A 24,746-nucleotide genomic window follows, 5' to 3' on the forward strand; every position below is an offset into this window, starting at 1 on the left:
GATTCCAGACTAGTGTGACAAGTGTCCTCCCTGGGGGGTATTTAGGGAAAACTGCTGAAAGGTTTCTCCAGTAACCCACCTGACAAAGCCTATGGTTTGCTCCTCATATCTGTGGTCTCACATGGTCCCCACAACACCGTCGTTAGGCGATCGAGTCAGGAGATGATCTAGATGAATGAATACTTACTGATGGTGAGACTACAGTATGACGGGCACAACTCTAGGTGCCAGAGATTCAACAGCAGACCTTGTGTTCTGTGTGGGGGACCCATTTGTGAGCACATGCAGATGTCAGGGAGTGGTGGGTGCTGTAGAGAAAGATAAAGCAGGGTGAGTGGATAGAGAGGCCTGGGGAAGACCTCCCTGAGGAGTTGGCAGTTGAGCAAGGCCCTGAAAGAGGGAAGGAATCTGCTTTTCAACTATGTGATGCAGGGTGTTTCAGGAGGAAGGAAGAGCAAATGCAAAGGCCCTGGGGTGGAATTGTTCTCATGCTCTAGGAAAAGCAAGAAGGCCACAGAGCCAGACAGGAGTTTGGGTCAGATGTGGGTCAGTGTGAGAGAAAGGAGTCAGGATGATTCTAGGGTTTGGGGCCCAAGCAACTGAATCATACTGGAGCAGCGGGGAATACTGTCAGAGGAACGTGTTTGGAGGTGGGGGAGGGAGAGTTCAGCTCCTGTGCCCCTGCCCCTCCGAGTCCACCCCTCGTGAACATGGACACACTGGCCTGAGGGTCACCCACGCCCCCCTCTCTGGGAAGCCTCCTCATCTGCTCAGGCCTATTCCAAGCTTGGTCTTCTGAGCATCATGTTCTCACATCAGTGTCTTTCTGGCATTTCTGAGAGGTCTCCAGAAAGCCCAAGTTGAGGGGTACCCAACACCCCTTCTTCATCACTATCCCCAGAGGCTGTGAATCACTGATAGAGCTGGGAGGGGTGGAAGGAGCCCCAGATGCCTCCCTGGGCGCTGTTCTCTCCCGCGGTGCCTCTGAAGTCTTGTCTTGTTCTCCCTTCACAGCTGCCCCCCCACCCCCACCCCTGGAGCAGCTGAAAATGGGTCGCTGGGCCTCGCTTTCCGCAGGGCTGTTGTCCTGGAAATGGCAGAATTTCTCTCTTTATGTTGCTTTGATGATATTGTGAGCAAGTTCAAGTTGTATATAATGGATCTAATTCATTGTTAGGTTTCTAAGGTTAGGGACTTTCAACTGGAAGGGACACTAAGGACCACACGTATTTGCTATATACTCCATTTCAGTTTTTCTCCTAAATTTGCATTTTGCAAACCCTACCCTACCCCCCGCCAAAGGAAAAGATAAGAGAAATCCAGCTTTCCCAAGGTCTAAAGTTTCTGGAAATGGAACCTCTCTTATCAAGCTTCTTGTTTCTTCGCCTGCCCCTGGTGTGGGCAGACCGGTGCTAGGAGCTCCTGCCGAGGCAGGGCCTGCGACGGGTCCTGAGAGCAGTCTGGCAGGAGGAGAGAGGGGGATAGGCAGGGGAGTGGGAGCCACACGCCTGGGCACCGGGAAGGAATGGGAGGGTGGTTTGAATCCAGACTCAGCCCAGGTTCTTCTCCAGCCCAAGCATTCTGTGCTTTCGCTTCCTCTACCCTGCATAGTTGAAATTTCGGGGAGCCAAGAAGGGCCTCCTCTGCAAGGGGCACAATTTAGATTTTTCTGATGCCCGTGATACCATGGGTCAGGGGAAGGTACAGAGAAAGTGGAAGCAGAGGCCCTCTGGTTTCACTGCCAGCCACGGGGCAAGGCCTGCCTGGGGCTCTTGGTGGAGGATCTCAGTGTGTGAAACCAGCCTTCACCCCAATGTCATCACGAGCGACCGTTCCATACCCTAAGGCACAGGCAAGGCCATGTATATGATGAGATTGCTCTGTGGCAGGGCGGGGAGGAGGTAAGGTAATCTTGGGTCTGAAACACTGCTCCGTGGCCCTGGCTCTGTGACCTTGGGGCCTGTAAGCAGTCATCCTTCTGATGTTCTCTTTCCTTATCTTAAAATGGGGATAATAGTAGTACCTACTACAATTGGGGTTGTTGAGAAAATTAAATGAGGTGCTTCAGTAAAGTGCATGGTGCAGCCTCTGCCCCATAAAAGCAGTTATAGCACAGTCTGTAGAATACCATTTATACCAAATTCTAAAACTATAGGTACAGAAAAGTTTGGAATTTTGCACGTTGAACTGTTAACACACTGGTTTGAAGGGGAGGGGTCTTGTAGAGCAGGGAAAGGGAAAGAAAGAGAATCACCGGAAGATCATCCTCTTCCTGCTTAATGCACTTATATCCTGTTGGGGAAAAGTTTTACGTGATCATGGGTTCTGTTTAAAATCACCGAAGCCATAGATTTCCATCTGGAGTAAATTCAAAAGGAACAGTATGTGTAACGTGTGCCCGCCAGGGACCCAAACCGGCCACAGGTCTTTGGAGCCTGAGGTCTGACCCCACCCCCCAGAGCTGCCACCCTTACTGGCTGCCTGGAAACCTCTGGCTCAAGAGGCCCTGTGGCTGCCTGCTGGCACTCTATATCTTGTCAAGACACACAACTGTTTACTGCCAGTCCCTGGTCCCTGTCCCCCCCCCCCCCCCACTGTGTGACTCACCCTCCACCTCACCGCACAAGGGGCGGGGTGGGGAGAATTTGCTGGAGTGAAATTCATCCCGCAAATGTTTATGGGGCGCTTAGGTGATTGGGGACGCTGGGCTGGGTGCCAAGAAGTACCGCCCCAGTGGAGTGAGGTGGGGTGGGGGTTGCTGCGGTGTACCCAGGGGAAAGGCTAGTGGGAATGAAAGGCAGTGTAGAAGTAGAACCTGGCTCAAGGCTGAGTTATGGTCATGGGGGGCCAGACCTGAAAGTCAGGGGACCCTCAGAAGCCTTCAGCCTCAGCGGGGTCCCCTCTGTTCCCTCATGACCTCCCCACTCCAGCTTTGAGCCAGTGTCTCCTTCCCTGCACGGCCTCGTTTCCAGGCCGGCTGGAGGTTTCAGGGCCCTTGGAAGGCATCTGAGATCCCCTCCGCTCATTTGTTCACACTCTTGCCCCTCCAGTCCCCTGCCCGTGAGGCCCAGCTTCAGTCCCACATCCTTTAGGAAACTCCCAGCATTCCCTGAACCCACTTTTCCTGAGCATCACCCTTTGAACAGACTTAGTTATGGCTCCTTCCACAGTGGAGGCGTATCGCAAACTTGAATCTTCTTCCCCTTGATCCTGACAGGCTTTGTTTTCATTGATGCAGCATGGCACAAACTGGCAATTAAGAGACCTGGGTTCTAATTTTGACTCTGCCACTTGCCAGCTAAGCTAGGTGGCCTTGGGCAAGTCAGCTCACCTCTCTTTGCCTCAGTTTCTTCATCTGTCAAATGAGGGCCAGGATACAAGAGAGGAAATGAGAAGAGATACGTGAAAGCTCCATTCCCACACCTTGCATCAGACACTCTCAGAGCGTCTGTCTAGTGCGTGTTTTTTTCTTCTCCGTGTGGAGATTGTATTTGATTGTATCTTAAAGTGAATCATGATCAAATACAGTATTATTGAATGGGCACTATTGATTGACATGTTTACAAGTTGTCATTCATTGGGTGACTCCTATAGGCTAGGAGCTCTAAAAACGTGATCTCTGTGACCCTTACAGCTACCCTGGGGGTGGCGGTGGCATCATCACCCCTGTTACAAAGGAAGGACCCAGATTCAAAGTCACATGTAACACGTACGTACTGCGTAATATCTCCTTTAATCTTCACAATGGCACTCATGTTTGGATATTGGTAAAGGCTCGTTGAAGTCAGCCTGCCTTCCCCCTTTGTCTTTCCCTTTCCTCGCATTTCACTTATTTACTACTCATACATTTATTTGCTAGGTGCAGGATCCTGGGCTCTCTACAGGATACAGACCCTAGAATGGCTTTCCTTCTGCTTCTCTCTCGCTCTCTGGCAGACTTGTATTGATCCTTCAAAGCCCCATCCAATGGTCCCTGCTCTAGGAGCATCACCTACTCTAAATCAAATTTAGCCATCCCCACCTCCTTCCTCGTTCTTCTTTCCTGACATCTAAAAGTCAGTTTTATCTCAATTCACAAGTAGTTAATGCCTACGATATGCTGCGAGCTGGCGACCCAGATGACTTTAGAGAACTTCCACCCTTAGGAAGCCTAATGCCCAGTGATGGACAAGTTTACACTGACAGATCCTGATAATGTAGAGTGATTCACATTATACTTGGGTTTTGAAGAAAATTATTATCGTAGTAACAGTCACCACTTTTTGCTAACACTGAGTGCCAAGCACTGTTTGGCATTCTCTGCCTGGATTATTTCCTCTTGTTCTCCATAAACCCTCTGAAATAGGCTTTTACACAGATGGGGAAACTGAGAATAGGAGATAAAACATAAATGCCCAAGGCTGCCCAGCTGGGAGTCCTGATTGGAACCCAGGGAGGAGTGGCTGGTGGCACGAGTCTTTGTCTCTGCTGGTCTGGCTGTGAAGCCGCTGGGACAGTGGCCGAGTGTGTTCTAGTCTGTTTACCTTTTTCTTTGGTCCTCATGGCTGACATTGTAGGTGGAAAGAATCAGATTAAAGAAGAATCAGAGCCCCTCCGACCCTAAAGGAGCCTTCAGCCCCAGCGGAGACCAGCACTGAATACAGATCAGGCAGGCAGGGGCTGGCTGAGCCATCTGATGATTCCCACCTCCTGCCTTAGGGAAAAAATAAACTCTGGAGCCACACTGCCTGGGTTCAAGTCAGTTATCAGCTACTTGACTTTGAGCAAGTTGCTTAGCTGTTCTGTGCCTCAGTCTCCTCATCCGTAAAGCGAGGGGATGGTCAGCATGACCTCCGGAGCTGTGGTGAGGTACAAATGAGAGTATCAGAGCACCCTGCTGTAAACTGCAGAGTGCCAGGCCTCGTCGGGAGGTATCGCCTTCCAGGACTGGAGTTGAGACTGGTTGCTGGGGCAGTTGAAGAGGGAGTTAAGGAAACGGAGTCATATGCAACCAGGAATCCCTCAGGACCTGGCCGAGTTGCAGCCCCAGAGCAGTCCTCAGGCCTGGAACTAGGGCGACAGAGCCCCTTGCACACCCCTGAGTTCCTGGCAGCCAGCACTGGTGGCCCAAGGAGGCCCCTTTGCCCGGCCCTCGCCACTGACTGGCCAGGCCAGGGGCGAGATGCAGGAAGTGGGATCAGGGATGCCGGTCACCCTGGCAACCGAGGGTGACGTACAACAGCTTTGCCTGCTGTTCCATTGCACTGGTCTCAGCAGATGGGGACCGTCCCAGGAGATGTAAATAAAGTGTTCTCATGGCAGAGAGCGGGGAGGCTGCAGAGGCACTGGGAGCCCTAGAGTGTGTGTGTTTAAGAGTGTGTTATGAGAGAGAGCTAGAGTGTGGATGAGTGTGTAAGAGGGAGGAAATGTGTGTGAGAGTTGTACGGGAGCATGGGTGAGTATGCGTGTAAGAGAGAGCGAGGGTGAGAGTGTGTGTGTGTAAGAGTGAGTGAGTGTGAGGAGTGTGTATAAGAGAGCTAGAGTGAGGATGAGTGTGTGTAAAAGGGAGTGTGCAAGAGTGAGAGAATGTGTGTAGGTATAGGTGAGTGTACAAGAAGGAGTAAGGGAGCAAGAGTGGGTGAGTGTGTATGTCCCCCAGTCCCGCAGTTGCCCATCTGTACAGAGCAGGAAACATCGTTCCCCTCCTGTGGCCAGAACTGTGTCTGTGGGTGGCCCCTGTGGCTCAGGGGTGCCGCATTCCACACCCTCCCAGGAGGCCATACGGTTTGAGAGGTCACTGGGCCCAGAGCTTCCTGGCTTCTCACAATGGAATGGTCATGGGACATTGACAGGTCACTGGTTGTCTTTGAGTCTCAGTTTCCCTGACTGTGTAGCAGAGGGTTTGGACGGTGTCCAGCATCTGTTCCAGCTCTCCTGGCTCTGGACGTGACTCCAGCTGCCTCTGCCCCACCCCAGATTCCATTCTGGTGACATCACTACTGCCACAGAGTTTGGGCCCTGGGAGTCCTACCTCATTTCTTGGCATCTTTGGATCTCCCCTCAGTGCTGGCCTTTGTCAGGGGACTGGGGTCCCCAACTGTGCCCCTTTCCCCACACGTGGTATCAGCAAACTTCCCGCAATTTGAGGAGGCCTCCAGGGTACAGGGTGGGGACAGCTGGTAGAGTCGCCTTGGGACTGGGACAAGCCAGAACGGGCCTGCAGGCCCCTCCCCACCCCTCCCCATGCCGTACCACTGCACCCTCCCCACTGGAAACTGCTTTCCAGTAATGTACCGCCTACCAGGGGTAAGGAGCCAAGAGTGGATCCCAGACCTTCCTCTTCAGTCCGGGCCTGGCCCTCCCCTGTCCTTGCCCATCAGAGCCTGCTCACCAAGACGCAAGGCCAGCACAGGAAGACCCAGGGAGACTCTCTCTGAGAACATGCTCCAGCCCAGGTAACTTTGGGAGCAAGCTTATATGGAAGAAAGTACATTGCACCCAGGTCAGGAGGCCGGGACCTAGGAGTCCTGGGTAGCCTGGGCCCGTCCCGCCTCCTCTGAACTCTAGGTTTCCTTCCGTCAAAGAGGAATGACAGATGTCTCCTAGCCTAGTGAGGGAGGCCTGATGGCCTAAAAGTCCCAAGAGCAGGTAAAGCACGGCCCTTCCCACAAGTTACTCAAAGGTTCTGACTTTGAGTAACCTCAGTGTACCCCCCGTGCACAGCACCAGCCTGGGCATGTTTGAGTAAAACATTAATTAGCTCTCTCTGCTACAGATCTTCTAAGCTAGAGTAGAACTCTTCCCTTAGACTCTGGGGAAGCCACTGAAACTTGGCAAGCCCCAGCTTTCTCTTCTGCGAAATGGGGACAGAACTTATCCCTCCGGGCTGTTGTGAGGACTGAAGAGATTGTGTATGCCAGGCTCCCAGCACAGTGCCTGATCGTGGTGCACCTTTAGGAATAATGAACATTCTTCACGTTACTGCTCTTGGCTTGTTTCGCATGTCACCCTGCCCTGTCCCCGCATGTGGTACTCCTCCCTGGGCCCAGGAAAGCTTTGTGGACTGGACTGAGAGCACTGAGGGGCGAGGAGGAATTTTTAAAGCTTAATGTGCTGGATGGAGGTAGAGGCTGTCATCTGCTTTTGCCTGGGCTGTCTCTTTAGACTGTGCCTTCTCCTAAAGCAGCTGGCTGTTGGCGCTCAATTCCAGGGTAGGATGTTGAGGTCAGCGGGCTAGACTTGGAGCTGGACTCCTGGCCTTGCGAAGCAGCTTCCTGGTGGCCCTGCTCCCCGCTTGCCATCCTATCTCCCATCCAGGGCAGTGCAGGACTCTGCGTGTAGTACCGTGGTCCTGTCTCCACTGCTCCTGCCAGGATTGTCTGACCTCATGGGTGCGGGGGAGAGAGAGGAATCTGGGCAGGGAGTGTGGATTGAAGGTTCGAGAAGGGGAGGCACCAGAGAGGGACTCCTGCCCTGATATGAGCAGACAGGTAGTCAGAGAACGCTTCCTGGAGGAGGAGGCAGATAGAAGCATGTGGCATCAGCCGCACACAGTGGGGACGGAGGTACAGGAATGGCGTTCTGGGGAGACAGACTAGACCAGGCAAAGATCTGCAGGCCAGAGAGGCTGTGGCTCATTTGGGCAGAATGCCCCTTCCGTTGCACCAGCCAACTGAACACTGGGGGTTACTCCTAGATGCTACAAAGACTGGGGAATTTTTCAGCAAGAGGTGAGTTTGGTCAGGTCCATCTTGAAGTCAGGAGAATTGCACCTGGTGGCTTTGGGGTTCTCTCCTGTCCTACGATGGAGACGTGCTCCCCCCCCCCCCACCGCCCAACGTGTTTTGAGTGTCTCCTGGGTGCTTGGCACTGTGCCAAGGTTCTGGGCCTAGCGAGTGTTTTGAGGGTGAGTCTTGACTTGTAGCTATACTGGCACTACCCAGATCAGTATTGGAGAGTAGGAGGGGCTTTGGGCATGAGGAGGGAAGTTTCTTCTCCTTCCCACGGATCTCAGGAGTGATGAGAGCCAAAGCCTGGCCAGATGGGTTGTCAGGAATTATGTGAGTAATGGCCTAGCCCTGTGCATTTTCAAATCAGCAGATACTTGTAGAGTGCCTGCGATGCCCCCAGCCCTGGGGATCACATTATAAACGGGCAGGGAGTCTGCCTGCACAGAGCTTACAGGCTAGGGAGGGAGGAGAGCAAGGCTTTCACCTTAAACAATGTGTCATACTCTTAACCAAGCTTCCCTGGATTTTATGGTACTCAGCATGGACTTAGATGCCTGAGTCTTTTCCACCCACCTCCCCACCCGAAAACAAACCAAACCTGGTCTTGAAGGAGCACCTCTCAGAAGGGGATTTTTGCTACTTCCTAGCTCTGGGTTTGGAGCCTCAGGGTGGGCTGCTGCTGCTGGAAGAGGGTGTCAAGCGGAGAGGGGCATGATCATGCCTTGATGAGAAGGGAGAGCAGGGAACTTAGGAGTTTGATGGGAGCTGTGGGGGGTGGAGGCGGTCAGACCTGGGTTCTGCTACTGATTTGCTGTGTGCCCTTGTGTAAGTCCCTTCCCCTTTCTGAGCCTCGGTTGCTCCATCCTTAAAGTGGATGGGATTCAGCTAGAAAACAGGAAGGTATATAGGTTTTGTCTTATATGCAAAATTGATTGATCACCGTTGGCTTCTCGAGCAGCTCCCTGGGCTCAGCAGGAAAGCACCAAGTCTGGAATTAGAGGTCACTGTGTGCATTCTGTGGGTTTGCAGACGTCAGGTGGTATGATCCCCAAGTTCCATTCTGTGCTGATAGTCTTTGATTCTTCTGTGCTTCTTTCTATCTCCTGTGTTACTTCTCCACCAACCAGTTGTCTGCTTTCTGCTTATACACCTCCGTGTTGGGGAACTCACTTTCTTCCCTCAGACAGAATCACTAGATTGTTTTTTATTATTATTATTTTTATTTTTGAGAGACAGAGAGAGACAGTGCGAGCAGGGGAGGGTCAGAGAGAGAGGGAGACACAGAATCCAAAGCAGGCTCCAGGCTCCAAGCTAGCTATCAGCACAGAGCCCAACGCGGGGCTCGAACCCACAAACCGCGAGATCATGACCTGAGCCGAAGCCAGAAGCCAGACGCTTAACCGACTGAGCCACCCAGGCGCCCCGAGAATCACTAGATTGTTATGCCTCGTCTCGGGCTCACATTGCCACCCTGAACTTGTACTTAAAAGCAGACTCGGTTTCGGGCGTAGCTAATGCCCTTAGATACTGGGAGCCTCGGTAATCAGTGTATGATCTCTGCCTTCTGGAGGCATACAGAGCTGCTTCTTTCTACTGTTTTATGACAGAGGCAGAGACAGCATCGGTATATCCTTTCGAAAAAAAAACACTTCTAAAACATGGTCACTTAGTTTTTATGGCAAACTCTGTGAAGCTGGGACTGGCGCTTCCATTTTGTGGGTGAGGAAGCCGAGGCTCAGAGAGTTAACAGAGCGGCCCTCTGAGACCGAGCCTCTGCCCCTCTCACCAGCTGCCCCTCTCGTCCCCAGCCCTGTCCCCAACCTTCCGTGCCGGCTCACCGCAAGACCATGGCCTCCCGTTCTCTGCCCCTCTGCAGGTTTCCATGTGATCCCCACTATCTCGAGCATTGTCCCAGAGAGCTGCCTGCTGATCGTGGTGGGGCTGCTGGTGGGGGGCCTGATCAAGGGCGTGGGCGAGACGCCCCCCTTCCTGCAGTCCGACGTCTTCTTCCTCTTCCTGCTGCCGCCCATCATCCTGGACGCGGGCTACTTCCTGCCGCTGCGGCAGTTCACGGAGAACCTGGGCACCATCCTCATCTTCGCCGTGGTGGGCACACTGTGGAATGCCTTCTTCCTGGGCGGCCTCATGTACGCTGTGTGCCTGGTGGGCGGCGAGCAGATCAACAACATCGGCCTCCTGGACAACCTGCTGTTCGGCAGCATCATCTCCGCCGTGGACCCCGTGGCCGTGCTGGCCGTCTTCGAGGAAATCCACATCAATGAGCTGCTGCATATCCTTGTCTTTGGCGAGTCCCTGCTCAATGATGCCGTCACTGTGGTGAGGGGCAGTGGCCGCATACCCGGGCACACAGGGCACAGACCTGAATCCAGGTCCAGAGTGAATCCCACATCCACCCGCTAACCACAGTGGCAAAACAGCAGACGTCCGTTCCTGCTCGCTCTGTGCCAGGCATCATGCCGAGCACTCTGTGTGCATTATCTCATTTAACCCTCCCAGTGATCTTCGGAGGTGCTTCTTCTCTTTATAGAGGAAGAAGCATCAGGCTCACCGAAGTTAAACAGCTCGCTAACATACGATAGAACCAAGGTTAGAAGTCAGGTCTGTCAGATGTCGGGGCCTGACCTCTGGGCCTTCCTAGGCCATATTCTCTGTCCCTGACTTGGATTGTGATATGATCTTGGTTAAGTTACGTATCCCTTTTAGACTTCACTTCACCTTTTATAGGGCACTTAGTCCGTGAGGGCCTTCAACTTTCATGTTGGCTGGGTCCTAAGTTACAGTTTGGTTTGTGCAGTTTGGGGGCAGCACTGGTGGAAAGGGACCCTGTCCTTAAAACCTCCAGAAAGGGCACCTGGCTGGCTCAGCTGGTGGAGCATGCAACTCTTCATCTCAGGGTCACAAGTTCACGTCTCGCGTTGGGCATGGAGCCTCCTTTAAAAACATAAAAAATAAAATTTATCCAAAAAAAAAAAAAAGAGCCCTCCAGAAAGTAATAAGTAAAATGGATTGGCCTGGGGTGGGCCACTTGCTTATTATATGGCCTTAGGCAAATCACCATACCTCTCTGGGCCTCACCTTTGATAGCTGCAAAGTGGCAGAGTAGCGAGCACTTTCCACCCAAGGTCTGGTGAGAACAGACACCCCCAACACAGCCTGGCACATGGCCACGCTGCGTGTGCTCACACATGCCCTTCCTCCTGGCCAGTTTCCTCAGGAAACAGGTATGTGTATGTGCACATTCACGTATTGTGAAAACACTCCCGTTCTCCCAGCTGGACCTCTCAGAGAGAAGCTGCATCTGTAGGAAAACACAAGGACACCTGCACACCAGTGCACGCTCACACACACACTCCCTCTTCACCTACCCTGGCCCCTCAGGAAGCCGCACTTCAAAGAAGAGACAGACAACAGTGGAGGGGGGGCGCCGGCAGCCTCAGCTTCCTTTTCCTCCCCTGCTGCCTTCATCAGGTCTTTGTGGGGCCAGGGGAGCAGCAGCCCGTTCTAAGCAGGCAGGCGTCGCTGCTGGTTCTCCTAGCACCAGCTCTTGCCTCAGTTTCTCCATCTGTAACAAGGAGCACAGTACCCAGCCTGTCATCCTCCCAAGGTTCCTATAGGAGGCACATTTACCAGCAAGTACCAAAGTCAGAGCCCTCCCCAGTTGGATCTGGGTTTTGGGGTTCAGGCTGGCACTGTTGTGGAGCAGTGGGGCATGCTTATGTCAAGTGAATACATCAGTCTGGCCAACTTGGGCATATGGATGTGCCTCCCAAGGTGGTGGCAGTGCCAGTAGTAATTGCTCGCGCTCACTTCCTGTGTGAACACTTCCTGTCTGAATATGTATTGCCTCATCTAATCCACACAGAAACTTGGGTAGATTGGCACTGTAAGTATCCCCAGTTTTTCCAGGTGGGGAAACTGAGATATTGAGAGGTTAAGGAACTCATCTAGGGTCATTTTAGCTGACAGATGAGGTAGCTGGGGTTCAGATCTACACAATCGGAGTCCTGAGCCCACACACTTACCACTACACTACACTGCCTCTTCCATCTACAGCCAGATGGGAGAGGAGGACCTCGCCCTTTAGCAGCCCCACTGGCCCGGGTGGTACACCGTGAGGACCCATGACCCCCCCCCCCCAGGCCAGGAGTGAGTTTAGGTAGCCTAGAGCTGCACCTGCTGTCTACTGCTGGACCCTGCCTGTCTCCCAGACAGCTGTGGTCCAGGCAGCGCTGGGGAATGACCAGTGCTTGGCACCTTTCCTTCTGCCTGCCCCAAGTCAGGCATTTTCTGGAGCTCTGGGCATAAGTATGAGTGCCCTTTTCCCTAACATTCAAGCTGAAGGCTCCCTCTGAGTTCCATGGCCTCAGGCCTTTGCCCTGGAGCAGGTCACCTCCCCTACCCATGCCTCCTTGTCTCTAGCTACTGGGAGCTTTGGAGAGGCCCTCTCAGTAGGCCTCAGATCCTTTTCCCTTTCCCTCAGCACCCTCAGGCCTGGAAACCCCAGCTGGCTTCCTGGAAGAGCTGTCTAGGAGAAGGTCTGGTAGCCAGGGAGCCGGCACCTGAATGGGGGTGGATCCTCAGAGCTGCACCTGGCGAGGAGGGCCTGCCTGCTGCTGTCAGGGACCAAGTTCTGGGCCTGGCTCTGCCGATGGGGTGCGGGGGCCCTGTGCCAAGTTGCTCCACCACTGTGGGCTTCAATGGAGCAAAGAAATGGGCATCTTGGCTTGCTTACCTCATGAGGCTGCTGTATGTCAAGCAGGGTGACCATTGTCCAAGGGCTTTACAGTATATGAAGTGCCACTTAAACATCTGATGATAGCATTACAGTGACTGTTTCTTTCCCAGTCCAGGAGGTAGGGAAGCCTTAGAAAGCCTTAGTTCTATAGCATCTGAACTTGGCTGTTCATGGTAACCACCCAAAGAGCTTGTTGAGTAGAGATTTCTGGGCCCCACTTTCAGAGGATTCAAGGCGGGTATGGCCTGGCTGTGTATATTTTCAGAAATTTTCAGAGGTTAAGAAGTCCTGTTCTAGTTCATTGTCTGAATTTCCCCTGCTTTATGCTGAAAAAGAGACTGGAATCCAGACAGGGACATGACCTGCTCAAGGTCAGACAGTGAGAGAGGCCCCATAGTAGTGCCAGGAAGAGCTAATACTGTGATAGGCATGGTTCTGGGCACTTTGCCTTTATTAACTAGTTTAGTCCTCACAGTAGCCCTATCAGGTTGGTACTGTTATCCCATTTTATGGCTAGGAAGATTGCAGCTCAGGGAGACAGTAAGCTGCCTCATGCACACATCTAGGAAGTGGCAGAGTTACTATTCAACCCAGATGGTTTGGCTTCAGAGTCTGCTCTTAATCAGCATGGCGGGCTGCAGGCCTGAAGCAGGGGCCTCTGGCCCCTCGCCCAGTGGTTTGGACCACCTGCTTGGCACTAGCGTTTCTCTGCTGTCATGTGGCCTATTCTTATGGCCGTGGTCAGTGGAGGGCACACGATCACCCTTGGGTGGACCCCAGGGAGCTGGGGGGCCAGGGTCCTGCCCTCCTGCCAACCAGCCTGCACACCCTCCCCAGGTCCTGTATCATCTCTTTGAGGAGTTTGCCAACTACGACCGAGTGGGCATTGTGGACATCGTCCTTGGCTTCCTGAGCTTCTTCGTGGTGTCCCTGGGCGGGGTGTTTGTGGGCGTGGTCTACGGGGTCATCGCAGCCTTCACCTCCCGCTTCACCTCCCACATCCGTGTCATCGAGCCGCTCTTCGTCTTCCTCTACAGCTACATGGCCTATCTGTCAGCTGAGCTCTTCCACCTGTCAGGCATCATGGCGTGAGTCTGGGCTTGACATGGGGGGAGCCTGCCAACTTGGATTCCTCAGGCTTGTGGGGTCATAAGGGAAGCTCCCCAGTGCCCAGCCTCCAACTTCAGGGAGAAGATTCATGCACCAGGCTCCAGGTGCCAGGACTGCCCTGGGGAAGCACTGAGTTTAAAGTTCTGGAAAGCCTCAGCTCTGCTACTCCTTCCCTTCATTGGCCTCAAAGGGAGTTCCTTGGTTGGAGCTAGACACAGGCTCTTGTATTCACTGTGCCTTCTGTAGTCCTGGCAAGGAGGCTTGGGGCTTCCATTGCTGTGAAGAGTCGTAGAGGTCCTGAGGCCTCAGCTGGGTCTTGCAGTCAGGGGAATGTGGAGAAGCAGGGAGGTGTGCCCAGCAGGACATTGGAAGTGTGAGGCTGGGCTGGATCACAGGATTCGGAGTGACCTTGAGGAGGCCAGGCCAGCAGGAGCAGAGCCCAGGTATGGACGCCAGGCCAGGAGGGTTTGGGCAGCTATGCAGAACAGAACTCCCTGTGGAGACTCCCATGCATTAGACCCCACACTCAAGGGTAATAAACCAAGGCCACAGACCTGTGTAATTGACTCCTATTAGGCAGAGAGGCAGCATGGCCTTGGGGAGAAGGCACTGGCCTTGGAGTTGGGCAGATCTTAGGTTGCATCTTAGCCCTGCCACTCACTGGCCGGGTGACAGTGGATGGGCGAACTGTCTCTTAACTCTCAAATCCCTCTTCTGTAAAATGTAAAAACATGCCAATGTCAGGATTGAGTGAGAGGATTGAGCCGGAAAAGTCGTGTAAAGCCCACAGCAGGTGCCTGACCCATCAGTGGAGCTCAGTAACTGGGTACTGGGCAGCTTCCCTGCAGTGGAGGGCTCTGGGAAAGTGCAGCTTGACTGATCCCTGAACTCTGCTCTTTTCTGACCCCAGACTCATTGCCTCGGGAGTGGTGATGCGCCCCTATGTGGAGGCCAACATCTCCCACAAGTCCCACACGACCATCAAATATTTCCTGAAGATGTGGAGCAGTGTCAGTGAGACCCTCATCTTCATCTTCCTCGGTGTCTCCACGGTGGCTGGCTCCCACCACTGGAACTGGACCTTTGTCATCAGCACCCTGCTCTTCTGCCTCATCGCCCGAGTGCTGGGTGAGGTCCTGGGCTGGAGCCGGGTGGAGGTGTGTGTGCGCGCATGTGCCGTGGGGGCGGGGGGGGGGGGCCTGGCAGGTAGGGAAGGATACCCTGTGTGGAGGGCCCCGCTTGGCTGTGCAGGGGCGCTTCCCTGCCCCTCCCGGCCATGCTGGGACTGAGAGGGGGCACCGAGAGGAGCCCATGCTCATGGTGAGTCTGTGACCACTGGGAAGACAGTCACGTGTGCATGAACGGAGGGGCCTTGGGCAACCTATGCCACAGAGCTCCGGTCTGTGAATGTTCTCTGCATGGTCCTGTGGCACTCATGGCTCAAGCACTTGCAAAGCTGCTGACGGCTCCTCCAGACCTGGCTGTCAGGCTGGGCCGGGGCCACACCCGGGGACCTGCTTGGGTCCTGCTTATGCTTTCCAGACACACCTCCCCTCAGAGACTGTAGCACTTCCCCCTCTGGATCTCACTTACCTCCCCTCTGAGACTAGGTCTGTGGTCCCCAAGCCTGACTGGGTGTCATACCTGCTTGGTGCACTGTGTTTGTTTGTTTTTTTAACTTAAATAGTTTATTACCAAGTTGGTTTTCATAAAGCACCCAGTGCTCTTCCCCGCAAGTGCCCCGCTCCTTGACAATCACCCCGTTCCCCCGCTCCCTCCTCAGCCCTCAGTTTGTTTTCAGCATTCAAGTCTCTCATGATTTGCCTCACTCCCTCTCCCCAACTCTTTTCCCTCCATTTCCCCTTCCCAGAGTCTCCTATTAGGTTTCTCCTGTTAGACCTATGAGTGACAACATATGGTATCTGTCCTCTGCCTGACTTATTTCGCTTAGCATGACTCCCTCCAGGTCCATCCATTTTGCTACAAACGGCCAGATTTCATTTGTAAAACAGTGGTGCACTGTTTTAAATCCCCTTTCATCCGGGGCCTCATCCTCCAGAGATTCTGGTTCTGTGGCTTGAGGTTGGATCCAGATCTCTGCTTTAAAAAAAAAAAAAACTTTTTAGGGGCTCCTGGGTTGAGTGTCTGACTTCGGTTTTGGCTCAGGTTATGGTCTTGCGGCTGAGTTCAAGCCCCATGTTGGGCTCTGTGCTGACAGCTCAGAGCCTGGAGCCTGCTTCCAATTCTGTGTCTCCCTCCCTCTGCTCCTTTTCCACTTACATTCTGTGTCTCCCTCTCAAAAATAAACAAACATTAAAAAAGAAATTAAAGGAAAAAAAACCTTTTTTTATTATGGAAACTTTGAAGCACACAGAGAAGTTGATCCCATGAGCCCATTATAATTAATAGATACCAACTTGTGGCCAGTCTTGTTTCCGCTCTCCTCCCCCCACTCCCTTCTGACTTCCAGCCACCGAAGGCCTTGTGGTGTCTCAGAAGCACGTCCAGGTTGGGAAAACCCCTGAAGGATCCACCCAGCTGTGGCTGAGGGACCCAGGAAATGAGTGTACCGGGTGGGCGTGGCAGCGGAGGTGCCCTCTGGACAGAGTGGCCGCGGGGAGGCCGGGAGGGGCTGGGGACAGCCTGACACTCTTCCTGCCCTTCCCTGGCAGGGGTGCTGGGCCTGACCTGGTTCATCAACAAGTTCCGAATCGTGAAGCTGACCCCCAAGGACCAGTTCATCATCGCCTATGGGGGCCTGCGCGGGGCCATCGCCTTCTCCTTGGGCTACCTCCTGGACAAGAAGCACTTCCCCATGTGCGACCTGTTCCTCACTGCCATCATCACTGTCATCTTCTTCACCGTCTTTGTGCAGGTGCCGGACAGGGTGGAGCAGCCCTGTGGGGACCCGGGTCTGCCAGTGAGAGGGGGCCACGGCTTCCAGTCCACTGATAGCTTGCCGTGCAATCTTGGGCAAGCCGTTCCCCCTATCTGGGCCTCAGTTTCTTAAATGTGAAGGGGGAATTAGGATAATGAGCAACCAATCAGAAAGTTAGAGCAGCCAGAATGCTGCCTAACTTAGTTAGAAACCCAGACAGCGTTAAGAGAAGTGGGTGCCGTCAGCAGGCCCACAGGCTCCTTACAGGGCTTCCGGGAAGTGATTTAATGTCCTAGGATCTCCGTTTCTGCGTCTGTAAAATGGGAATAATAGCACAACATGGGGAGCTAGGAAGGTTGTTGAGCTGGGTGGCAGGAGGTCTGGAGTCAGCCTGAGCCCTGCTGCCCCTGTGTGGCCCTGAGAAAGACCCTCCTCCCGTTTCGGGGTTCATTTCCCCATCTGTGAAGTGCGGGTATCAGCCTAGACAATCCCAGAGTCCTCCAGCCCTGCTGGTCAGTGTTTTCTGTGTATTTAAATGACCCTGGCTCAGCTGCGAGTCCCCCCAGCCCCCTCAGAACCCCCACGGAGGCCCAGCCTGGACGGTGTAAGTTGTCCCACCTTACCTGACCTGTGACTTTGGGCAAGTGAGACACGATCTGTCCAGGCCTCCATTTCTCTATCCCCCGCTGTCTTTCCTAGAGGCAAATCCTGGCAAAGCATTAGACAGGAAAGAGCATTGCCTTCTTAAGAGAAAAAGATGTGGAAGCATCCTCCTGAGGCCAGACTTCCCTTCTGTCCTTTATAAGGATAGGAGGCTGCCTCTTTCACCCACTTCAAATATATTTTATCACCTTGACTTTGCAGTTGTTAATGGTTTACCAAGCCCCTTTTCAATGCAGTCGGCATTGAGGGAGGGCCGTCCCTGCCTGGGTCTGAATCCAGCCTCACCTCTCCTGTGAGACCTTAGAAGGTTCTTACCCTCTCTGTCAGTTTCCTCATCTGTAAGATGGGGACAATGGAAAGACCTATCTCTCTGAGTCATTGTGGGTATTCAAGAACTACTACTAGTAAATCGCAGCCGGCTCAGGCATGGGCAAACGTGCGATTAAATTTGCCGGAACTGTTACAAGTTATGGCTTGGGGTGCCGTGAGGGAGGCAGAGCAGAAGTGGCTTTTCCCTACCAGCCAGGCCTGACTTCTCCGGGATGCAAAGCAGGTCTGTGGCGGAGCCCACATTTGAACCGAACCCATCCAACCCCTCGCCCTGGGCTGGATGAGTCATTCACCTGGACGAGCAGGTGTCCTCAGGGAATAGCAGGCCTTAAGGACCTGCTTTTCTGGGAGGGCTGGCTCTGAGGTTGGGAGATCAGGGACCTCAGAACCGAGGGCATCCAAGCCTCAGGGGCTCTGCAGGGGGTGGGGGCGGGGAGGGGGGCGGAGGCTGGCTTCCCCGCCGCCAAAGTAGCAAAACTGGAGTGTCTGACACCTACCTGCCCCCCAGGGCATGACCATTCGGCCCCTGGTAGACCTGTTGGCTGTGAAGAAAAAGCAAGAAACAAAGCGCTCTATCAACGAGGAGATCCACACACAGGTACCGGGAGCTGTGCCTTGGTGCGTGGTTGCAGGAGAAGGTTCAGGGAGCTGGGGAGCAGCCAGGCCTCATGTCCACGGCTGGGGCTCCCTCCTCCCTCCTCCCTTATCCCAGTGTCCCGTCATCCTTCAGCCCCTTGAGGTCACCATATTGTGCCATATAGGCAGGTATGGTGTGGGCGGCCAGGAGTGCAAGGAGGGGGTGTCATGCTCTCTCTACCTCTAGTGGGAACCTATTGGGGGCATTGGGCACAGGTGGGTTTAGGGAAGGGGGCTCAGCCAGGCCACAGTGGCAGAGGGTGTGAGGCTTCACGGGTTCAGGATGAGTGAGGTGTTGGTGCCACCTCCTGGCTGCTCCTGGAACGACAGGGCTGGGCTGCGCAGAGCTACACCAGGGCGGAAGGTGGAGGGGCCCATGGTAGGGAAGGAGCCCAGTAGTGAGGCTTGACCTGGCCCTGGGCCCGTTTCAGTTCCTGGACCACCTTCTGACAGGCATCGAGGACATCTGTGGCCACTACGGCCACCACCACTGGAAGGACAAGTAGGTGGCGGGCTGGGAGGGGCAGGTGAGGGTCTCCCCCAGGGCCTGGGCGTCACCCCAGCCTGAGGAGCTGGCTCCATTCGTCTCCTTCGTCCTCCCTCCAGGCTCAACCGCTTTAACAAGAAGTATGTGAAGAAGTGTCTGATAGCTGGGGAGCGCTCCAAGGAGCCCCAGCTCATCGCCTTCTACCACAAGATGGAGATGAAGCAGGCCATTGAGCTGGTGGAGAGCGGTGGCATGGGCAAGATCCCTTCTGCTGTCTCCACTGTCTCCATGCAGTGAGTGCCAACGGCCGATGCTGGCAGCTTCTGCATCCACAGCAGCCTGGCAGGCCACCGGGTGGGGGGTGGGGGCAGGCCTCCCTGTTGTCCAAGCAGGGTGGGTGAGAAGGCTGAGGACCACCCCTGCTCCCAGGGCATCCCCTGGGTGATCTAGCCCGGCCCAGCAGGCTCCAGGGCCACCAGAGTTCTCCCGGGGACCTAACCTGTGCCCTGTTGTCCAGGAACATCCACCCCAAGTCCCTGCCTGCCGAGCGCATCCTGCCAGCGCTGTCCAAGGACAAGGAGGAGGAGATTCGCAAGATCCTGAGGAACAACTTGCAGAAGACCAGGCAGCGGGTGAGGGGCTGCTCCCTGCCCAGTGCCCCTACAGAAGAAGCACCTCTCTGCTCCAGCCCTACCCCACCCGTGCCCAGACTCCCCCCCCACCATCCCCCTTGTGCCGGGCTTCCGGTGCCTGACGGCTGTTCCTCCCACAGCTGCGGTCCTACAACAGACACACGCTGGTGGCGGATCCCTATGAGGAGGCCTGGAACCAGATGCTGCTGCGTAGACAGAAGGCCCGGCAACTGGAGCAGAAGGTGTGTCAGGACCAGAGCTGGCTCCTGCCTTTCCAGGAGTCTGGGTTCCTCCCATGCCGCCACCCCCACACCGCTGTGAAGGGAGAGCCACTGCAATCTGGGTTGTTTTTTGTTTTTGTTTTTGTTTTTTGGCCTCCTCCTTTGTTTTGAAGGCTGAGCCCCAGCGTAAGTTCCAGAAAGCTCTCTCTTCTTCCACCTCCTTCCCTCTCAGAGCAGCAAAAAGGCCAGCGCTCCCTCATGGTATCCTCAGGCATCTGCATCTGTCCACATGCTCTAACCCCTCGTTTTCTTTTTTTTATGTTTATTTATTTATTTTGAGAGAGAGAGGTGAGAGAGAGATTGCACGCACACATGTGAGCAGGGACGGGGCAGAGGGAGAGGGAGGGAGAGAATCCCAAGCAGGCTCCACGCTGCCCGAGCAGAACCCAACATCGGGCTCAATCCCATGAACCGTGAGATCATGACCTGAACAGAAATCAAGAGTCAGAGGCTTAACCCACTGAGCCACCCAGGCGCCCCCGTCCTACCCTTCATTTTCTACTGGAAAAAACTGAGGCCAAAGGGAAAGGGACCTGCCCAGAATCACAAAGTGAGGCCCACGTGCGTTCGTTTGCTCAGGAACCTTCGTGGAGTGTTCCTGAGTGCTGAGCAGCAGGGTAGCCGCCGTGGATCCAGCAGGGAATCAGCCCCGTCTCTCCCTGGCAGTGTTTTCACGCAGTGGCCCAGGCAGGAAGGAAGTGCAAGGGGCCTTGAGCACCCCGAACGCGGAAGTGGGAGAAGCAAATAGGGAGGCGGGGGGAGCTTAGGAATGGAGCCAGGGATGGAGGGAGCGTGGGCAGAGGGAGGCCTGGGCTGTGTGTGTAAGTTCCCAGTCACTGAGCAGGGCCCGTTGTAGAAACTGAGGGTTCAGCTTTCAAGAAAATATGTTAGTGGTGTAAGGCTTCGGGCTTTATTCCCAGGGCAGGGAGAGCCATGAAGGGGGGTGATGTGAGAAGGTGTGAGGATGGCCCGGATCAGGGTGGTGGCGGGGGAGATGGAAAGGCATGGGTACATTCAAGGCACATTTAGGAGGTAGAACTGGCAAGCCTGAGCAGGTAAGGTGGGGCTGCAGGAAGAATTAGGGGTCACCCTCTAGCCCTCTGGCTGGCGTGCTGGGAGCAGTGGCTGCCATAGGGGATGCCGAGGATGGAACAAGGTCTTTTTTTATTGTTAACAATTTTTTTTAATGTTTTTTAATTTATTTAGAGTGAGCAGGGGAGGGACAGAGAGGAAGACAGAGAATCCCAAACAGCCTCTGCACCATCAGTGCAGAGCTCGACGCAAGGCTTGAGAGGATGAGAAAGGGGAGCCTGGGTGGCTCTGTCAGTTAAGCGTCTGACTTCAGCTCAGGTCATGATCTTGTGGTTCATGGGTTCGATCCCCGCATTGGGTTCTGGGCTGACAGTTCAGAGCCTGAAGCCTGCTTCGAATGCTCTGTGTGTGTGTGTGTGTGTGTGTGTGTGTGTGTGTGTGTGTGTCTTTCTCTGCCCCTCCCCCTGTAGCACTCTCTCTCTCTCTCTCAGAAATAAATAAACATTAAAAATACATACATGAGAGAGATCATGACCTGACCCAAAATCAAGAGTCAGACACTTAACCGCCTGGGCCACCCAGGCGCCCCTAGGATAGAACAAGGTCTTAAGGGAAGATAAGAATCTGAGTTCAGTATAGACATATTGCATTGAGATACCTGAGGGCCATTTGGGGTTCAGGCCTCCTGAGCTGACTTTACGGGTCTGGACCTCACCAGCGAGTGTGGACTGGAGTAGTTAGAGACCGGGCAGTGTCACTGCACAAAGGGCGGGGCAGTTTAAGGCTCCTCAGGAGATTGCATAGCTTGACCGGAGGCTGGGCCAGGCCTTCAGGAACCCGAACCCCTGAAGAGGGAGCGAGCCCCCCACGCACGAGCACGCCAAGGGAGGGTGTGGCCCCTGGCCTCAGGCGCCATCCGGAGGGGCTGCCCGCGCTCACCCCTGTCTGCCTTCTCTCTGTCAGATGAACAACTACCTGACGGTGCCGGCCCACAAGCTGGACTCACCCACCATGTCGAGGGCCCGCATTGGCTCAGGTAAGGCAGGGCACAGGGTGCCTGGCGAGGGGCTCGAGGCTGGGCACTCATTGCCACTGTCTCCTAAAGATGAGGCTCTGACAGGAATGGGACTCTGAGAACCACTGGGGAGGACAGGCTTCTCCCCGACCTCCTTCCAAGCCATGAGCCCCTTCCGCAGCAGATGGAGTTGGGGATTCCCCAAGGGGGCAGAAGAATGGGCCTGCTGCCCTCCCCAGGGACAGAGGTGCTTCATGGGGGGCTCCCGGTGGGCACTGTGGACGGGTTTGGTGCCTGACAGCAAGGCGAGAAGGGTTTGCACCATCGTGATATCCCAACATGTGAGGGAAACAACAGGAGGCCTCCTCCCAGGCCCGGGCACCAGGGGCAGATGGTGACTCAGAAAGGGGCCCTAATCCTCGGCCTGAGGAGGGTCACCTTTGGGAATCCCTGGTCTAAAAAGAGGAGCACAGTCTTACCTTTGGGACCCCAGTCTGAGGGGAAGAGAGACCATCTGATAAGGGCTCGTACAGGCCCATGTGGAGTAATTCTGGAAGGTTCCATGGGGGTTGCTGGCACATGTCAAGGTGGAGCACACGCTGGGCCAGGCTCAAGGGCAGGAGCCAACATGTGCCTTGCTCTTGGTCCCCAGACCCCCTGGCGTACGAGCCGAAGGCCGACTTGCCTGTTATCACCATCGACCCAGCCTCCCCGCAGTCGCCCGAGTCTGTGGACCTGGTGAACGAGGAGCTGAAGGGCAAGGTCTTGGGACTGACCCGGGACCCAGTGAGGGTGGCAGAGGAGGATGAGGAGGACGATGGGGGCATCGTGATGCGGACCAAGGAGCCCTCATCCCCAGGCACCGATGATGTCTTCACTCCTGGACCAAGTGACAGCCCCAGCTCCCAGAGGATACAGCGTTGCCTCAGTGACCCGGGCCCCCACCCTGAGCCTGGGGAGGGAGAGCCTTTCATCCCCAAGGGGCAGTAGCGCTGGGGTCAGTGGGCAGTGCCCATCCCGCCACAGACTCTCCCGCCAGAGCAGGGGCTGCTGGGGGAGCAGGGGGCTCCCCTCGTCCTACCTGACCTGGACTGGCCCTGCCCCTCCCCCGACCGCATGGCAGCTGGGCCCACAGCCCCCACCGCAGCACGGCTTCCCCTCCTCCCGGGAAGCGCCCTCCCTCCCACCTTCCCAATCCATTCGGCAGAACTGTTGGGCTGGGAGGCAGATCCTGCCCCTTCTTGAACCGGGCTCTCTCCCAAACCCAGCCCAGGGCCTCTGGTTTCCCAGCCCGCGGAGGTCTGCCCCCCCTTCTCCATCGCCGCCCACCCCCATCCAAACCAATCTTAGTTCCCAATCAACAAGCCTCTGGCTCAGTCTTGGTCTCACCCAGAAAGGGAAGGAGCCAAGACCTCTCTTGGCCTCGGCTGGGCCCTGCATTAACAGTGGGAAGACTAGGGGACCGGGTATCTGACTGGGGTATGGAACCGTGACTCGTAGCAGGCCCCCCGTCCCCCTCCTGCCAGCTCTGTCACCTGGCCAGCGCCCTGACCTGTCTTCACTCAGAGCTGCAGGCCGAGGGCACCTCTGAGCTTCTCTGACAAGCCGGGGTGCTTTGGACAGTGATGTGACTTAGCTATCCAGACTGCGCCAGCGGGGACCACCGTACCTTTCCGGGGCTGCTGTCAGGGGCTCCGGGAAGTGCTGCCTTTTTATCTGTTTTGTTTGTTCACACTCCATGTATGATTCAATTTGCACAGAGGGCATTCCTGTTTTTAAAACATTTTGAAAACTCCTGGCTGAGCAGAGCTCTGGCCCTCCTCCTCCAGAGCAGTGCCCCTCCTCAGTTGTGCCTGTCTGCCCAACACTGTCCCCCAGATCAATCCCCTGCCTCCTGGGCTCCTAACTGTGGCCCCAAGGCTGTGATTTTAGAAGTCACCCCCCCCACACACCCCAATTCATGATATTCTCTAACTCACTGGGCCACCTGGCACCTTCTTTGCTCCTGGGCCTGACCCTCAGTCCCTGCTGGCCTGTTCTTTCTCTCATTCCCCCCACCAATCCCCTTAACCCCTGGACCTCGTACGTTGCCCCCACCCTACCCCTCTTATGTGCACCGCACCCAGCTTGCTGTGGAGCCCAGTCCTTAGGGGAGAAGGCCTCCCCGGGGATCTCCCGCCCCACCAGGGTTGGTGGTGGGCAGAGTCCTGGGCCCTCAGGGGCCTTTGCTCACAGGCACATACTCCCACCCCCACCCGCCCACCATGGCCAGGCCCAGGCCTCTTGGTGTCTGTCCCCGCCAGGATTGTGCAATAGTCAGAGTGTCCCTCCTCCCAGTGGACTGGGCGGTGGGTGCTCATCTGTCCCCCTCCTCTCCGTGCAAGTGCTGTTTGGGGCAGGAGTCCCCATGCAAGGGTGACATTGACAACCATGTTCAAAGCCACCACAGCTGCTGCCGCTCTGCTGCCTGTACAGAAGAAACCGAATCTTTTTCATATTCTAATAAATCCGTGTGAGTTTTTATACAGTTGAAGGCTGCTTCCTAGAGGACCAGGACTTTGGGAAGGAGGGCGGCCTGGCCTGGGAGGCCTGAAGGACTTAGCTCACTGGCTAGCACAGAGAAACGCCCAATCCGTGACAGCAGCTGATGTGGTTATTGACGCGTGCCAGGCCCTGGAGATGTGGCAGTGAGCAAAGCAAGATGCTCCCTGCCCCCCGGCGCCTCCCGCCTCTTGAGAAGAGAGCCGAATCAGACGTTCATGCGACCATGAAAACCCAGTGTTTGTGAAGGACAACGAGTGGCAAGGAGGACTATCCTGAGTGATCTCAGGAAAGGCCTAGAGAATACTTTGAGGTTGATCAGGTGACGAAGGTTTCAGAGAGTTCCTGAATGTTCTAATTGCACATGCCAAGACCCTAGGATCTGAGAAACGACCGGTTTGGCTGGGTCAGAGTGACGGGAAGGGAGGCAAAAATGGGCCTTTGTCATCCTAGACTAGAGCGTGGTTTATACTAAGGGCAGGGGAAGGTTCTGGCACCTGTAAAGTGGGGACAGTAACGTGGATAAAAGTGCTCGGGTATATAAGCTTCAGCACTGTTTGGATGCCCGATGGGCTCAGGTCAGTGGAGTTTGGATCCCTGAAGTGCATTTCCAGGAGCTGACCACCAGAGGGCAGTGGGGCCTTGGCACACACCCCAGGCACCCTTGAAAGGTGGG

General features: G+C 55.0%; 1 protein-coding gene across 1 annotated transcript in view; it reads left to right on the top strand.

Annotated features, from left to right (window-relative positions):
• SLC9A1 (solute carrier family 9 member A1) overlaps positions 1-24,062 on the top strand; it is a 48,895-nt gene extending 24,833 nt beyond the window's left edge. The window contains exons 2-12 of the mRNA XM_029947548.1: positions 9,586-10,046; positions 13,303-13,553; positions 14,486-14,703; positions 16,248-16,450; positions 17,955-18,044; positions 18,514-18,584; positions 18,689-18,862; positions 19,087-19,201; positions 19,342-19,443; positions 21,478-21,550; positions 22,182-24,062. Of these exons, the coding sequence (XP_029803408.1) occupies positions 9,586-10,046; positions 13,303-13,553; positions 14,486-14,703; positions 16,248-16,450; positions 17,955-18,044; positions 18,514-18,584; positions 18,689-18,862; positions 19,087-19,201; positions 19,342-19,443; positions 21,478-21,550; positions 22,182-22,519 (2,096 nt within the window). The 3' untranslated portion in view covers positions 22,520-24,062. The remainder of the gene's footprint in view (positions 1-9,585; positions 10,047-13,302; positions 13,554-14,485; positions 14,704-16,247; positions 16,451-17,954; positions 18,045-18,513; positions 18,585-18,688; positions 18,863-19,086; positions 19,202-19,341; positions 19,444-21,477; positions 21,551-22,181) is intronic.
• Positions 24,063-24,746: the final 684 nt, after the last annotated feature.

Source organism: Suricata suricatta, chromosome 8, assembly GCF_006229205.1.
Source record: "Suricata suricatta isolate VVHF042 chromosome 8, meerkat_22Aug2017_6uvM2_HiC, whole genome shotgun sequence".
In the NCBI taxonomy this organism is placed as follows: domain Eukaryota; kingdom Metazoa; phylum Chordata; class Mammalia; order Carnivora; family Herpestidae; genus Suricata; species Suricata suricatta.